Here is an 18,281-nt window from a genome sequence, read left to right as displayed (position 1 = left end):
GTCAATCTGAAGTAAGCAAGATTTGGGTTTTTTTTGTCTTTGTTCTTGTTTTTTGCAGAGGTGGTTTTTTTTGTAGGAGAGGTGTTTCTTTTTTAAGTCTTGAGTGAAGTTTGAAAGTAAAACTAAAATCTACTGTGGTAAACCAAAATATTTTATTTTGTCTTCAAGTGATTGTTTTTCCTGAATTAATTGAACACAACTGGTTTCAGTCATAGTCAAAGATATTTCAAAAGAAATTGGTTTTGCAAGTTGAAAAATGATCAAAACCTATTTAAAATATATCGTGTTCTACCTGAACAAAACAAACCCCAAAAATAAGAAAAAAATGTCCAAAATAGCCAGAGAGAGAGACCTGGAACACCAATCTTCTCACATGTCCTGCCTCTAAGGAGATGGCAGGGTCAGGAAGGGGCTTCTCTCTCCCCAGCAGTGCCACTTCCCTACACACACCAGTCCCTCCTTTAGAGGTGGCAACGGTGAACCAGATAACAACTTCACCACTGCCTACAACCAGCTGGAAAACAGGGCATGTTACCCCTACAGAGCGTGACTTTCTAGTACGTTGCCATTTTAAGTATGGAAGAAGGCAAGGACAGGAATGGGTTGTATATAACACCAAAAATCTCAGAGGTCACTCTGGCACGTCATTTATTCAAGCAACCACATATCCACACAACCTCCCTTTGGCTTGCAGGTGCTGTTAGAGCACTAGCCTCACAGTACATAGGGCCTTAGAGTTTTCTTCCCAATGAGGTCCAACTCTATACACCCAGAGAATTAACCAAAACACAGTGGCAGCTTACGATCAGCTCAATTCTCATGTCTCCCTTGTTCCTGCTGCACGTACTCAGTGTGGGCACATTCAACCAGGTGACCGGGGATGTCACCATATGTTGTGACACACACTGTATATTTTAGGATGAGCCTGACCTCCTTTTATTTCTGTTCCATCTCATTGCATGCTTGCCAAAGGAGCACAGTTTACAAGCATTCAAAAGTTGTAAGAAATAAAAACAAGGGGATTCAGTGAAAGAAGTATACAAGGGGAAAGATTAAGAGAGAAGACCACCGAAGTTAAGCAGAACTTCCCAAGATTTGTCCTGAGGTTATCATTCCCTGTTACATTACCTAGAATAGCTATTTAAGGCCTCCATGCTTCACAATATAGACCAACCAGCATCATTCCTTGCCTGAGAAGAAATGCCATCCCTATTGGCATGTCAGCACCAATTGTAGCTCCTTTTACTCTTATGTTGAAGCATTTGTGTTGGCCACTGCTGGAGATGAGTCAACAACCACTGTCTCATAAATGGCAACATTTTGGCTATCTTGTCTGATTATAATTAAGTATCTCAGTTTTATAGGTTTATATAGTTTTATATAGGTTTATAGAGCTTTAACTCCTGGCTCCGGCAGGACAGACAAACCAAAACCTGCAAAATTTCCCTTTTACTAATGAAGAGTCCCAGATGGTCTTTTTCAAGAGTAAATAGTCAAATCCTCTCTTTGAACAAAGATGACAGCTCCTTGAAGCTACTCAGTAACTTCTCATTGTGGCTCTAAGATACTTAATTTTCCCCAAACCTAGAGTCTTAATCAATCATATTATATATTACAAACATCAACCAACATAATCAGAGCCAAGATAGAATACATTCTTTGCACATTTCCCCCCAGCAACCACTGTCAAAGCTGAGACAATAACATTCTGCTAATTTGCCAATAATTTATACAGAGACACCACTAAAATGTGCTTAATCCTCAAAGAGATTCAGTTGCTTGACTCTAGATTTCAAAGAAAAGCATGCAAATGCAGCAATAAAATGCATTCCATTTAATCAAGTGAACATATAACAGACTGATTCACATTGTTTTATGGCACGAAATAACAGTTTCTGATGTGGTTCCATGTGGGAGAAAAGGAGGAGGTTGCTCTAAGTGTATTTTGGCAGAATATTAGAAGAGGTCAGAGACAGCTGATCTCTTAATGAAGTGTTAAAGGCTTCCAAAATTTTCCTCTTATGGGAAAATGGAAACTTCCCCTCTCTCGTATATCTTTAAGAGAACGAAAACAATACCAGAAGTCAGCTAAAATATGACCGTTTTAACTTGCTTAATTGTCGGAAAATGAAATTTTCTTATTTTAAGGTAAATAAAGTCTACAGTATTGGTTTGTATCCCACTATGTTAGCACTGCACCAGATATGCTATTAGATTGCCTGGAAGGATTTTCAACAATATCATGACAAAACATTTGGAAGCAGAGCTGAGAAGGGTCATGCAGCAAAGTCTGTCGGAGTTGACAAAAAATCTCCATTCTACTTTATTTGGAAAGTAAAGGGAAAGAGAAAGGAACCAAACAAATCCTCTGCAGTATTAAGTCAAATTAAATATAGTTCATAAAAACTAAGGCATTTTGACGTTACAGAGATATGGGTCCAGTGATGAAAGAAGAAATTATGTTCTGGAGAATTAATTGTAATTATGGCTTGGAAAACGTATGGAGAGAGAAGGAAAAAAATTAAAGGAGATGTAGACAGATGCAATTTGATGGCAGTTAAAAGCTCTAGCCACCACTGCAGACCTGTAATGGTCAGGAAAGGCTGCAGTTCCACCAAACATCTCAAGCCCAAAATTTCAAATATATTTTCACTTTATTTTATGAACGCCCATCAGATATATATCTTTGATGCTACAGCACACGAGTTGAATAAAAATCAACAACATAAAAACCCTCTTCATAAAAGATCCAAGAATGAAATCCCAAAGCCATAACCATTTACTCTGTGAGCATATAATCTTTGACAACCATATATAAATGACATCATGACAACAAATACAATGTACAATAATAAGTGTGCAATGGTACAAAATATACAAAAAGGAATGTGTATTTAATATACATTCAACAATACCCCATAAAAATCTTTGTTGGGAAAGTGAAGTGCCTTTTCAAGAACAACAAAAAATGTACACTACTTCAGTTAAGATGCCTGAAGTATCTCCCATCAAAAGAGTAAAGCCTGTGGTTTTTGACTGGAGATATAAAACAACTGAGCTGAATTTTCCCTAAAGAAAAAAATAATCTAAACTTCATAACGTTTTTGTCCACATCTATAGTATAATAAAATATTTAGAGTGCAGAAAATTCAGTTTAATTTAAATTGTACTTAAAAGTGGGCCCTCTTTTATTGATACATCTAGCTCAGTCATATAAAATCAAAAATCTGTGTTCCTTATAGTAAAAAGACCATTTCTGCCCATGTGTCTTTTCTGGGTTTGATGCATTCCACAGTTCAAGTAATTTTACTATAATGGAAACATGAGTCTAACCAGAGGTCAATACAAGAATCATTCTTCATTTTCTCCTGGCTCTATACAAGTCTTGCATAATTTTACTCAAATATTTTTTGCCTAAGTTTCAGATTCCTTTGAGTTCGACCTCAATGGGAATTTCAGGAAATTATTACAGTGAGTATTATGAAGATCACATGCTTATAACGTGGCTGATTTTATGAAAAAGTCCACCTACCCTCCAGTTTTCAAGTCACCATTTTGTGCCCTTCTTCCAAGGCAAGTCCTTGCACTGACAGCAGACAGCATTTACATGCTGAGTTGCATGAGTATATATCTCACACTCAGCTCTACTGGCCATCCGTCCTCATTCCTGCGTGGGTCCAGGAAAAAAAGTGGCCGAGTATTCCTAATAAGCCTCCCAACTGACAAAGCTGATCCCTGATTTCCAGCAGTAGAGATTCTTGCTTTACCTCCAGAGTTGAGGCTTTGTTGGTTTGCAACCCAGGGAAAGGTGACATATTGGCAGCCCAAGGGAGGCTACTGAAACTGCCAACGACCTCTCCTGAAGGGACAAACTTCCACAGAGAGGGACAAGTGCAGCTTGCACTGTAGGTATCACTTTCCTTCTCTTTCTAGAGTTTGAGCCTGCTACTGCCTATAAACTCATGGGCCCAGACCTGCAATTCATAGAACAGCAGTTAACACATTTAAATTGAATAGCACCAGGTTTTACCCCAACTCTAATGGCGATGACTTAAGCATCAGAATGGGTCCAACTTGCAGGTGCAACATCATGCCAACACAGACCATCGAGCCCTTCAAAGCATTTAAAATCAAAAGCATTTTCCAAAGTTCAAAACTCACCTGAGGCTCATTCCGAGTACCGTTCACAATTTTGATTTTAAGAGAGACTCATAGTTATGCTACTAAAGGACAATACACAACCTTTGCAGGAGGTTTCAGGCCTCTCTGAAAATCATTTCTTATGAATATGCGTAGAAGGAGTGATAGGAAAGGAAAGGTACCTATAAATCATACGGCATGCCTGAGCGATGCCCAGGTAAATTCAAAAAATTCATGTTATTTGCAGTATGTGTATCTCTTCCTGAGTTGAATTTCATTCCCAGTACAGAATCCAAGCGTCTGCTTTCTTTTTTGGCAAGGTACTCAATCACATGGTAAGGCAATCCAATTTTCTGGTTTGCTTCCTGTCTTCTTTCCTCCTAAATGGCCAAGCATTTCTCACCAAGATCACCACTACAATGTGTGCCAGAATATGTTTAAAACATGGTCCTGTAAAAATAGAAATTCGGTTTGTTTCTTTGAAGGCAGCATTAATTCTTCATATATTCTGGGATCTTGAAGATTTCAGCTGAACAGATTCAAAATGATCTTCCTTTTCCTGCAATGGAAAAGACAGGTTCCCATCAACCGGGATTCCTCAAATTCTCTCCAACAGTTGCTACAGTCACTTCTTCTCTTACTATCTCCAGAGCACCCTTTGCCAAAGACTTCGCTTTACTTCTACCACAGTAATTAAATGCACAGTTTGACCCTTTATTATTTATTATTTAATAACACTACTAATTCTGTAAAAATTTGCAAAATCCATAAAACTATGCCATATATATTGTTCATGGTACTTACTTCAGAGAGTACAGGGAAAGGTTGCATTTCATACTCATAGCATAGGACAGGCAGTCAGAGCCAGGGAATTGCAAGGTAATAATTATCTATGGCTATTATTACTTATTAATGTGTTTCGGACAATAAATGAAATGTTTGGAGCAAAGTCTGTGAATGTGAACACCAGTGCCTCACTCCTGGATTCCCATCCCAACTCCTCCTCTGGGAGACCCACAGGACAAAAATAGTCTACAAAACCTCTGTTATCTTAAAAATCAGGGCTGGAGAGTTGAGTTTTCTTTCTGTTTTTATTTGCTGGGTGAGAGCCTAGCCCTTCTGGCCAGCAGGCATCAGGGTGAGAAGTGTGGACGTACACGTTACTGTGTGTGAACAACTCAACGGTCCATGCAGAAGCAATGAATGAAGGAGCCTTAATAAAACTACTCACTAGAAAATGCTGGTTCTTGCTTCGTGCACCATCTTTTATATTTGTTGTCATACACAAACAGTTTGGAAACTATGGTGAACTAACCTCATGATCTGATCTTTAAAGCCATCTCAGATCAGGCCAGCCTACTGCAGACATGAGAAAAAGCAGGAGAGGAAATTGTCCTACACTAGCCTACTACTGCAGAATATATATATCTTGTTCTGAAGGACCTGGTATTGTTATGCTGGAGACAACAGATGGAACTATAACAGCCTCCAATCTAAAGAGTTTCATAATTCTTTAACTTATATTCTCATTAAAAGTAACAGTCATTTCTTTCTGTATTATGGGCCTAGTCCTGAATTCCTTGGGTACTCAAAACTAGTAATAGTTTCATGAGATGTTTTGCTTCATAGAAATGCCATTGCCTGAAGCTTGAACATACAGTTAGGATACATCAGATTATTCTTTATCTCTCAGTTACATTTCTCCTCTTTTTCTCCTGTTTTCCTCCATATATTTTTTCTGTATTTTACACGCATATGCAGCAGAAGATGAATTTCCTCGTCTTCTGCATAAATTAAAACTGATGCCTATAACATTTATTTTGGAGAAATATATATTAAATTCCAATTATCTGCAGGGACACAGGACACAGATTTCAGTAAGCTAATGAGGTACTGGGAGCTGAGTTTGCCAGCTACGATTATCTAGCAGGAAGAAAGGAACCAGTTTCAAAATATCTGACAGGCTTGTTTAAAAAGGAGAGAATACTCAGGGAGCCTGCTACAATGGGTATAAGAACTTCAAAAAATTCTTTTCGAGTCCAAATAGGCATTCAAGTGGTTTGAATACTGAAGTACTAAAGCTTACTTTAAAGAGAAAAAAAAATAAAAACTAACAAAACACTTCTCCCACGCTCTCATCTCTGTACTTGTAATCAGGAAGGAGCCAGTGGTTGGTGCAAACGGAGTCAGCGAAGCTTTTACACTTATCGGGCATACAGCCAAACATGACCCTCACCAGCAGCACTGGTCACCACGCTCAGCCACAGCCAGCCAAGCTATTTCACGGACTAAAAAACATCATCAGTATTTCAAAGTCAGTCCCCGTAGGATCCAAAACGGAATCAACTTCCATTTTTGCAACACCAACACAAAATTTGATGTGATTGGATTTTATTTACATTTTCAATATTCCCAATATTGAATTAAGAATTAATATTGAATTTCTGCCCCTTTCCACAAGGAACAATATTGATTTTGCAAGACAAATAGTCAGGCTGGGGTCAAGGGGAAGTTCCCCATATCAGCTGTGTAACGGTAACTTCTCCTAGGAGGGAGACCTGGGGAGCAGGCAGTGTGGAAAGAGGACAGTAGTCTAATTAGAAAAGTAAAAGAACAAAGAGAAGAGAAAAATATGGGAAAAGAAAGGAGGCACACAGGTTTTAATTATATTGCACTCAATCAGAGAAAGGAAAAAAAGGAATACAAGAAAAAAATATCAAAATGCAACATTCTGAAATATTATTTGAACAAGAAACAAAAGAGTGACTTTTTAAAATAAATTTTTATTAAAATCTTTTAAGAAGTCTTCCTATTTTGAAACAACCCAAACTGTTTGAAAGGGAAAATGTCATCTACCTTTATCCAGATCATAACAGATGCACCAGCTGGACTCCCTTAAAGGAAACACTACCCTTCCCATAGACTTCAAGGCATTTGGAATAAGAACCAAAGTGTTTGCAGGATTTACCGTGATGGTTCTCTGCGACTCCTCTCAGAAGTGCTCAAAGAACACCAACGACCTTTGTGCTACGGATTCAGACATGCAACAACCCACATCACATGTGCTGCAGAAAAAAACGCGTTTTTGCTCTTGCTTCCCACTGAAACGGCGGAGGTTGCTGTATTGGGTAACAGGCTGTGGCTAATGCCTCATCTTCAACTGAATCCTACAGTACTCAAAAATTATGGTTCTCAAGTCAACCATGAAGCCAGCCCAGGTAAGCTGCAAGCAGCTGGCTGGTGACTATGTTCCCAACGTTAATTTTCTGTATCTATAAGAGGTGTGTTTGCCTCAGCAATGGAGGTGTCTGGTAGGAAACCGGGGCAGAGAGGTACCCCCTACCATTAACTGCTCTTTTTAGGTAACACTTATACAATAAAGAACACTACTGAGATCTCCCTGCAGAAGAGGGAGCATTTACTCAATACCCTGCAGCATTTCTTATCATTATCCATACTGCAGATTTCAGCAGATCAACTATGGACTGGGTGAAGTGTGCGTGGGAGGCTGCACAAAGCACCATGCAAATTAGCATCACGGCCTCATCACGTCCAGTAATAAATGAAGGTAATAATTATTTTTAGTATTAATAGTAGTAATTACTACTCACCTTCGTTGCCAAGGACTTGAGCTTCCCCAGCAGTGACTGCTTATTTGAATATACTATTTCTTCTTCATTATCTTCTCCTTCCATTATAGCACAACTGTCAGCAGCTGGCAGCTCACACTCTTTTGAGTTCGCTGTCATCACTAATTTGGAATATTTATACTCCAGCCTGAAGATGTAAAGCCAGACAGGTATAGATTTTTTTTTTACAAATGCCCCATATCCAAGGTTTTTGTAATTTAGATTGTCGGCAATCCTTCCAGATAGCTACTTCTGAGGTATTTACTGGAAATTAGATACTTTTCAATCACTAAGAACAGGTAACCAAAATCATATTAACATTACATCAAGCTCCTGCTCTCAAGATTAGTCCTCTATCCTTATAAAGGAACCATGTTTTCCCAAAAGACCACAAGTAGGTCGAGAGGATTTCCTGCATGAAGAAGTGTGACCCGTGCGTAGGCTGGGGCAACAGCAGGTCTGACTTCAGCCTGCATCAGAATCTGCTTCACACTCCTGTCCAAGGAGGCTATGGGGGAGAGGAGAGATATGTAACTATGTGGTGGGAGGCAGCAAGAGGTGGAGACCGTGATACCACAGTCCGCATTTGGTGAAGCTGGATGTGCAATGGGGTGATGAAATCCCATGGAGGTAGAATCATGTTTTGAAAGTTTGTGGCAGGAGATTTGGGAAGCAGAGAGCAATGGGGATGGGGAACAGTCAGTATGCTCCGTCTGAGAAGCAGGGATCTTTTGGATGTGTACCAGACATGTCCTGCCAAATAGATCTAAGCAATATATGGTCAAGAACCCTATTTTAACCCAGTTGAAATGGACTGAAGAGATATCCTTTTGGTCTTCAGATCTTGATAAAGCCGTGTTGCTTCAGGACCTAAGATCAAATTCAAACTCTCAGGGGTTAAAAAGACACTTCCTGTTGGGAAATTATGCCATAACAAATTACTGTAGATTTTCTATACTTTCCTCACTAGCAGTTTTGATAGCCACTACTGGCAGAAGAAACCTCAACTTGGTGGATTAACAGACTGATCCAACATGCTATTTCTCATCAACATTGTCTTAAGGTCAGATCCATGAAATGCCTTTCTGTTCACTACAGCAGACTTTTATCTTACTTTTATAAGGAACACAATTTGCAGTACTTACTTCTGGTTCTTCTTCCAAAAATAGCAGGTCAAGGCTATGAGCAGAACAGCTGTGAAAGCACCAACACCAGCTCCAACTTTTAGCCAAAAGTCCACTGTTTCACAAGTGCTAGTCCTTTTTTCTGGCAAGGAAACCCCTTTAATGCAATGTTTTGGCTCATTCCATACATACAAGGTTTCCTTTCAAGCAGAAAAGAGAAAACAGCAAAAAGTGAGCTGCTTGTAGGAAAAGAGAACTATTTAGAGTTGAAGAAGACAAGTTGTTTTGATGCAGACGGGTTAGACGTCTTTTCAATGAAAGCAAACCAAAACGTGTACATCAGGTTTTCAGACTCTAGGTAGAGTCATATTGTCTACTCAATTGTCCCCTTGATTGTGCCTACAAGTTCATAGAATCATAGAATCATAGAATGGATAGGGCTGGAAGGGACCTTCAAAGGTCATCTAGTCCAACTCCCCTGCAAGGAACAGGGATATCTCCAACTAGATCAGGTTGCTCAGGGCCTCAAAGTTCAGCCATGGCAAAAGGATTTCCTCTGCTGTATTGCACCCTGCTTGGCACAATATGGATTGGACAATGATTGTGAATGTGCTGCGCCTGTACTGGAGCTGTTGATCAACAGAACAGTTCTGAACCTGTGAAAGGCCTTCCTAATTTCAACTAGAGAAGACAGTAGCAAAAAAATTGCAAGCACAGAAGCATGAATTTCTGAGCTGAAATTCTGAATGTTTTCCTAGCTTGCCCCTGATGTTTATGGCTATTAAAGGACTGAAGTCCTTTGGGCACCCCATCCTTCACTTGCCTACTGTATAGAGTTCACGTCCCTACCCACATAGCTTGTGAGAATAAGCCAGCTCTCCTCCAGGAACCACACTGACATTGGCACAAATATCCCTGAGTCTCAACACAGTACCTCACCAGTAAGACTTGAATCCAGACAGTTCAGAGACTGGACTGAGATTCCCCAACTCTACCTGCACTTACATATTGACTTGCACACCAAATTTCAACAGAGTCCGAGTTATACGTAAATGAACCCATCTGACTTGGAGACATGGGTCCTGACCTGAAATCCTTTTTTGCAGGCTCCCTCAATCTCGTGGTAGTCCTGCTCCGTGCAGAGAGGGCAAGCTTCTGCACTTTCCCATACAAAGTAGAAAGTGCATCCATCACAGGTGCCCGCAGGGCATGAGCTAGGAGGAGAAGAAAACTTAGTTATCACTTATGAAACACTCAGGTTTGCATCCTCACTCCACATTCTGCTGCTGAAGATTGGTAATGGTAAGTACAACAAATGGGTAAACATCCATCAGGTCAGCAGATGGAAAAATATGGGGAAAGAATTTTTCCCAGTTTGTAAAATACTTTCTGAAGGGAAAACAGACGTTGGGCTGTCAAAGGTCTAAAATAACAGTCCAGTTCCTGGCAGTGAGCACTACTCACGCACCTACGATGAAGAGGAGAAAGAAGCAAGTCTTGGAGACCAGCAGAACTACTCCAGAGTTTCACCAGCATGGGCTAGACCATCAAGCACCTCTATCACTGTTCTGCACTGAGTGACTGTTCCACATGAATGCTACTATCTGGTTCCTGCTGTTGTTCTAATGAAGTCTGGGTGATTTCGTTCATATGGAATGGTCTTGTCCTGTCATGGTTAATTACTAGAAGGATGTTCACCAGTTAATGAAGAGATAACAGCTTCTCTTAGTCTAAGAAAGACTAATGTATTTTGTATTCAGTCTGCAGAAGAAAGTTGTACTGGCAATAGCAGGACATTCTCGCAGCTTTTGTTACTGACAATTACATCAGGTGTAACAGCAGCAGTGGCCAAAAGTCCATACGAGAAGCTGGGTCATGCAAATGTGAAATATATCCATACAGAAAAATGGATTTAAAAGGTTTTTTTCTTTATTATCTAGTAATCTGTTATCCTGATCTGAAGAACTCAAAAATCCGCAGCCCTAAAAGTCCATTCAAGGTTATCCTGATTGGAATAACTGACAACTATCCTCTCTGGATTATGGAACAATTTTTCAATGTACATGGCAAGAGCATTGGCAGACCTTACTCCTCAGCCTCTTTCACCTTACACTGCAGTTTCATATGATACTAAACCCCATGTCTGGAGGATCAAGGGGTTATATGCAGTAGTATTTGACATGTATCAGATACCTCACTGTTCGAAAATAGCTGACTGCTGAGCTAATCAAAGAGAGCTAGGAAGACGTCAACAAGAACTGATATAAGTTTCATCATGTCGTGCTTAACACTTTTAAAAGTAAGGTAGGTTACTCCTCCCTCACTACTGGTGAGTTATCACATCATGTTTAACCTACAACCTTAGGGTACATGAAAGATTTTCACATGGCAGCTGACAGACGATGGCTTGTTATCCAGCATAATTTGTAGTGTATTGAGTCCCTAAGAAACTGGGGCAAACATCTCCAAAAGCGTTCAAACACCAATCCTCATCTGTCATCTGTGAAGTAGATGTCTCTCTGCCTTCATTCAGGTGAGCATGATTCACCTCTCCCAACAAGGACAGGGATCAAAGAGGATCCCACACTTCTCACACTGTTAGCTTTTGCGAAGTCGACTTAGCTTCTGGGAAGGAGGATCATCGAGGGGGCAATGAGCAGAATTGTAATAACATCCAGAAGGACTAAGATGAGCCTTGATAGCCAAAGCGAAGGGTTATCAGAGTTGAGGGGAGCTTCTGAAAAATCACAGGGTGTTGCTGAAGAGTAACAGAATTAATAGTTTTATTGTTTTTTTCTCTGCAAGTTTTCAGGTGCAGGAATAAACAGTACTTTGGAAAAAAGTTTTTTGGAGTCACTTGAATCAGAGTGAAGGGAAAAAAACGCAAACACAACTGATACAGGGGTCCAGGATAGAAACTGGAGTTATGAGACACATAAATAAATACATATAGAACTTGAACTAGACAGAGTCGGGGATCACATAAGCATTGCAATAGCAGATTTCATCGTTCCTAGGACAGATTGCTCTTTTCCAAAAAAATCACTTTGTTCACAGTCACTGCTGTAGATCAAAGGAGAAAAACTACCTCTCAAAGGCCAGACCAGGTAGTTTTAATCAGGAAGCCAAAGATCAGAATAAAGATCTGAAATAAAGGAGAAGTGGAGACAAGAAAACATCACTACATTTGCTTTTGGCTTTCAGCTTGGAACAACCTGCCTGAGCTATAAGGTCTCTCACTGCAGACCCTAAATACACATCAGTTGGTCTGCTGGGAGGAGACAAACACACATCCTTCACTTAGAAGAAATGGGTGAGACCTCACGGGTGGCTGATGAGGGAGATAGCACTCCTCGTTGCTTTAACTATAAAGTTACTAACGAGTTTTTTAAAGGTTTCCTGAGGAGAAAAGGCTTTTAGGCACTACTAGGATACAAATACTTAAATACCTGGGCACAGAAAGCTCTCCTTGCTCTGGTTTGTTAGGGTTGCATCTCATTGTCACAACAGTCGCACGGCCATTTTCACAGGAGGTTGTCACTGTTGAAGATCTAATGTTAAATAAGAGGAGAAATGTAATGTTTCCACTACAGTAAATACATGTTGCTCTTTCATAGGTTTCTGTCCATTCATGCAAATGCAGTACTAAAGAATTACCCTTTACCACAGCACTTTTTCCTTTGTCAGACGGAAGGAAAAAAAGGAGCCACAGAAGCAGAGCAGGCTTCCCCACTTCATTTTAATCTCAAAGTGCTCTGAGATGCCACTCAGGGTACTGCTCTGGTTTTTAGCTAGTTTGAATTCTGCTGAATCAAGGAATAAACCTGCCCACAAAACAGAATACAGCAACTGAAAAAGAGAATTGCAGGTCCTGTGGTTGGTGTGTTGCTCTGCTGGAGAGTTTACCAGAGAATCACAGAATCGTTTAGGTTGGAAGAGACCTCTAAGATCATTGACTCCAACTGTTACCCTAGCACTGCCAAGTCCACCACTAAACCATGTACCTAAGCACCACATCTACACACCCTTTAAATACCTCCAGGGATGGTGACTCAATCTCTTTCCTGGGCAGCCTGTTCCAATGCTTCACAAGTCTTGAAGAATTTTTTCCTAATATCCAATCTAAATCTCCCCTGGCACAACCTGAGACCATTTTCTCTTGTCTTATCACTTATTACTTGGGAGAAGGTACCAACACTCACCTCACTACAACCTCCTTTCAGGTAGTTGTAGAGAGTGATAAGGTCTCTCCTGAGCCTCCTTTTCTCCAGACTAAACAACCCCAGTTTCCTCAGCCACTCCTCACAAGACTTGTGCTCCAGACCCTTCACCAGCTTTGTTGCCCTTCTCTGGACATGCTCCAGCACCTCAATGTCTTTCTTGTAGTGAGGGGCTTAACACTGAACATAGTATTTGAGTTGTGGCCTCACCAGTGCCAAGTGCAAGGGGACAATCACTTCCCTAGTAATTAGTTCATTTCTTTAACATCAAAGTAAATACAAATGAATGTGAACAAAAACATGCAATGAGAAGTCTACATATCAAAGCCCTATATGACAAATTATGGAAAGGAACATGACACTGGAAGTGGCACCTGGAAGAATGAAAGCTCCAGTATCACTCTCTACAGATCAAGTGTAGTTTAGATTTGCGTAAACAGTGTTTGCCGATTTGATGAAACGCTCTTCAACATGCCAATCAATATCAGCTAGATGCTGATTAAAGTGATAAAGATTAAAGGCAGGTTAAAGATCTCCCCTCACAGTTTTCCTTTCTTTTAAACAAATGAAGAAATTTGACGTATCAATAAACAGTATTTTATACCTACTTGTAAAAGAAATGCACATCAGCTATTTTCGTTGGAGAGGGAGGAAACATATCTGTCTTGATGCTGATATTTTCCAGTGTTGTTTCAACAGTAGCTCCTAAAATTTGAGAAGGGGAAGAAAAAAAAAAAGGAACAAGCTAAGAATGCATTTCTGAGGGGTTCACGCACAACATTTTCTCAATCTGAAAGGTATGTGTCTCACTTTATAGCATCTAACGACATTACTATACCTTCTACACTTTCTTTTATTCTAACTAAACTTTGCCGATTTGTATGTTCCTCATACAGCCTGATTTCCTCATATAGACATAACAAAACAAAAAATTAATAAAACAACACTAGTGTAAATAAGTTTTACTCTGTTGCATGAATTTAAAGCAATCATGAGATATTACAGAATCACAAAATAATTTAGGTTGGAAAAGGACTGCTTTGCAGATATCAGAAGATAATCTGATCCAATAAACTGCCCAAAGCATGTGTCTTGAATGTATAACTCTAACACATCCTAACCAGGTAACACCCTGAGCAATCTACAGTACTGTGGGAGAAAAACTGAAAGATGCAATGATAAAATTCAGAAGGATTATGGAGTTGTAGGCAAGCCTCAATGGCACATTTTGGAACAAATGACAAGCTGCTGTGTGGAACAACACAGGTTACGCAGGTCTGCATAGATTTTGGAGAAGAGCTGAAAAAGAGGAAATTTGAAGTAATCAAAGTTCTTAGAGATCCTTCCAACCCCATGAACCAAAGAAGACAGAGAACATTGGTGCTGCACTGCAATATTTCAGAAGAGGAAGTTGTACAAGTGGGACAGGCTGCATCCTTCTAGTGGGATGAAAAATTGCTAGAAAAACAAGAAAAAGTGGCAGCAGTCAGCAACTGGTGGGACGATGGGAAAGACTGAAGAAAAGACAATTTCCACTTGTTCTTGCAACTGTTCAGACAGCCTAGCTGAATTCTTAGGACTTCACCTTGACTAGTATTACTTTTGGGAGGACGATTAACACAGCTGGAAAGTCCACGTCTGGTTATAACCCGTTTAGGTAAATATAGTAGATAACAAAGGTGGCAGTTTGCACAAGACTACCTGGTGTAGGACAAGTCAGAGCCTGGAATTGTGAAAGCACATGGATCACCATGCTCAGTAATACTGCTCAGGAGGGCTTGCAGGTGAGGGATAGCTACAGAGCATCACATCAACAGACAAAACAAAATGAGCTGTGCTGCAGCAATCTTCAGGAGCACATGCAGAAAGAGGTCAGGTTATCATGGAGGGTCCTCTGCTCTGAGAACATACGCTGATGTCACCAAGGACGATTATTTCCTGTCATCAAAGACATTGCATTGAACATAGGGTAACTTAAATTTGGATTGCAACACAATGGACAGAGATTAGTTACTCACTAGACTGGAAGATGATAGCTCCTAGGGACCTTATTATATTCAACAGAAGCAATGAGAGAATATTCCCATCCAATATGCAGTACTGTAGAGATGGCATCTCAAAGTGCAGTTTCTCAAAAATAAGAACAGTAGAAGCAAAATCGAGTGTGAAAAAAAATATGTCATTCTTCAGAGGATATTAATTATATGGCTAAAAAGCCACAATGACTCTCTCAAGAATGACAATAGCTTTGACTAAGAGCCCACCTTGGATCAAAACAGCAGTAAAAGAACAACTCAAATAAAAACATTGGCACAAGCTTAATGGAGAGGGAATAGAGAATCAAATAAAATCGAAAGTTATGAGTTATAGAAAAATGATAATGGATGCTAAAGACTTCAGGGAAAAGCCTGTGTTTGGCAGCAGGAGAAAAATTATAAGTTTGGAGCTTTTTTAGAAATACTAGAAATAAAAGTACATCTTATGGATAGGAAAGGCAAACTTCAACCATTTTAAAATGTAACAATTGTGATAAAAGTCAGCAGAAGAGCTTGATATCTTTCCTCCGTGTTAGGAAAAAAACAGGACTACCTCCTTGCTTTCCAAGGCAATGACTAAACATCTCATTATTTCAGTGGCAGGAGAGAATATTTGCATCTACTCGGCATGCACGCTTATAAACTAGCAAATCCATACCTAAGAGTGACCTTTAATAGAGCTTTTAATGATAACAAAATGTCAGAAGACTGATGGAGAGGGGATACTGTGAGCCAAATTACAATGTGGCTAAAATGATGAGGCAAAGCAACAGGACTGGTAAGTGGAAATAGGTGTCAGTTAACGGATAGATACATAACAAGTGACAGTCAACATGAATTTATGGAGAAGAGCTCTTGTTGAACAAATCTGATTTCATTCCTGGAGCGCCGATGAATTTGATTGCTAAAGAAAATTATGTACATTTATTAAGTATTTCACTAATTACCACATGAGATTCTAATTAAAAAGTTATCAGGTAATATCAATTAACTGCACGCTCTAGATTAAAAATTATTTAACTAACTAATTATAAAATTATTTGGCCATGGGAAATTGTCATCAAAGTGGTATGTCTCCAGACTTCTCTAGACATTGATATCTGAGTCCCAAAATGCAAGATTATCACAAGGGATCTGCAAGCAATTGTATAATCACTGTTGATAAAATGTGTAGATGAGACAACGACTAAAAGGAACAGGAATAAAATACAGAGTAACTTGGTTCACTTGGTTAGCTGGCCCCAATCAAACTACACATATTTTGGAGCGGAGAAGTGCAGCAAGTGATGAAGGCCACTCCTAAGGAAGAGAGATTTTCTCTTGGAAACTGTAACTCTGAAAATGATCTTTGAGTGGACATCAGATTCAAGAAGCCATCATGAAATCCCACGAGTCCCAAGAAAGAAGGACTCAGGGATTCCATCCTCGCTTGTAAATACAAATACAGAAGTGGTTTTTATTGCCATTATAGTGAATTAAATACTGGGATATTACTCCATTCTGATGCCATGCTTTAAGAAAACATAATAACAGGTTACAAAGGCTGTAGAAAAAGCCTCAGAAATTATTCAGAGGCTTGAAAGAAATACATGATAGCAAGAGACTTAGGAGAACTTGGTTTACTTAGTTTATCAGAAGAGCAGACTGGGGAGAGTGTGATGGTTCCAGTACGCAAAATATTTCTCCAAGGAGGAAAATGTGGGTGTGAAATGGAGAAAGAATAACAAGAAGCAAGAGCTGAAAACTGAATCCAGGCAAATTCAAACAAGAAACAAGTCTGCTTTAAAACAAAATACAGAGTTGGTGTTTGACCAGTGGAAAAAAAAATACCAATGACTGTGGCAAAGCTTTTATTTCTGGCAGTCTTAAAAGTCCAGGTGGAATGCTCTTCCAAAGACATGCTTTTGTCAAACATGAGTTTCTGGGCTCAGTGCCAGGGAGAAAGTACAAGCACTCAGTGCCTGTAATGGATAGGTGAGCAGACTAAATGACTTCATTGTCTAATCTGGCCTCAGACTCTGGCAACCTGTGAGCCAGAGCAATGGAAGACTTAATGATGTGCACGGCCCCATGCTGCCCTAAGCCTCCTTCTTCCTCACCTAATTATGTCCCAGCACCAGCTTCTTCCGAAATTGCCCAAGTAGGGATTTGGCATGGGCAGAAACACTTGGACTAACATGACTATTGCAGCGATCGGTCTTGCCCTGCATGAGGCAGGTAGGAAACATGAAAGAAAACCAGTCCTTTTTAATTACATTCTCCAGATTTTTGCGCTGAAATTCTACGTACCATGGGACCCACTAGACCAAACACGGGCAAGAGTGAGTAATATGGACATGGAAAACAAAGAACAGAGGGAGCCCATAACTCTTCTCCTCCAGCCTTCAGCTGTACTGAAACAGCAGTAAAAACTAACAGCATCTGTCCACATCTGCTTCACAGCCCAGGAACAAAGTGGAACTGAATCTTAGGCTGCCCCTTTGCTCTTCTCCCGAGCTCCCAATGCAGCACTGCTGAGCTGAAAGGGATTTACTCTGCAGCCCTAAATAAATGAGAATACATCCATGACACCGACATGCAGAAGACAAACCATGTACCTAAGAACCTGTCAGCGAGGCTGTTGGACTGCAGAGCCAGGGCTGTTCGGAAACCCTTGCTGTCCGACGGGATGATGGTGGACTGACAGACAAAAGCTCCCACAAAGTTGGAAAAATCTTCTGATTCTGCAACCATGTCCTTCAGAGTGACATCTGTGATATTGTCAGTGCAAATAGCCATCTTCTTCCCCTGTGGACAATCAGAAAAAATAGGGATGCTCTTGGTTGTTGGTAGGATGTAAAAAAGTTTAGGAGAGATTGTAAACTTCCTGATTGCAAACTGGATGAGTTTCATTCCTGCACCTTAGAAACAACTTGACGTTTCCATTGCAACAACAAACTGTGCCATTGTGAAAACTCTGATTAAAGCCTTGTACAGACCCTGAAACACGATGTCACCTCTGTTATGTGTCTTATCAGAAACCTGTGCTACGAAGCACTCTTCTTTGTTTATCTTGACAGTACGGTGTTTACTTGCAGATCATAATAAAATGGCTTGCAAAGGAAAACTGTATTTCCCTCTCCTTTAAATAAT

At 40.0% G+C, this 18,281-nt stretch overlaps 1 protein-coding gene across 1 annotated transcript in view; it reads right to left on the bottom strand.

The window, feature by feature from the left end:
* Positions 1-4,639: 4,639 nt before the first annotated feature.
* ELAPOR2 (endosome-lysosome associated apoptosis and autophagy regulator family member 2) overlaps positions 4,640-18,281 on the bottom strand; it is a 108,258-nt gene continuing 94,616 nt past the window's right edge. The window contains exons 16-22 of the mRNA XM_086610019.1: positions 17,747-17,936; positions 13,722-13,818; positions 12,343-12,444; positions 9,981-10,107; positions 8,915-9,093; positions 7,752-7,917; positions 4,640-4,699 (exon numbers count right to left, since the gene is read on the bottom strand). Of these exons, the coding sequence (XP_086466145.1) occupies positions 4,640-4,699; positions 7,752-7,917; positions 8,915-9,093; positions 9,981-10,107; positions 12,343-12,444; positions 13,722-13,818; positions 17,747-17,936 (921 nt within the window). The remainder of the gene's footprint in view (positions 4,700-7,751; positions 7,918-8,914; positions 9,094-9,980; positions 10,108-12,342; positions 12,445-13,721; positions 13,819-17,746; positions 17,937-18,281) is intronic.

The sequence above is a fragment of the Tauraco erythrolophus genome, chromosome 4 (genome assembly GCF_009769465.1).
Source record: "Tauraco erythrolophus isolate bTauEry1 chromosome 4, bTauEry1.pri, whole genome shotgun sequence".
NCBI lineage: Eukaryota > Metazoa > Chordata > Aves > Musophagiformes > Musophagidae > Tauraco > Tauraco erythrolophus.
The sequence above is the reverse complement of the archived record's forward strand: the minus strand, read 5'-3'. Positions and strand labels throughout refer to the sequence as shown.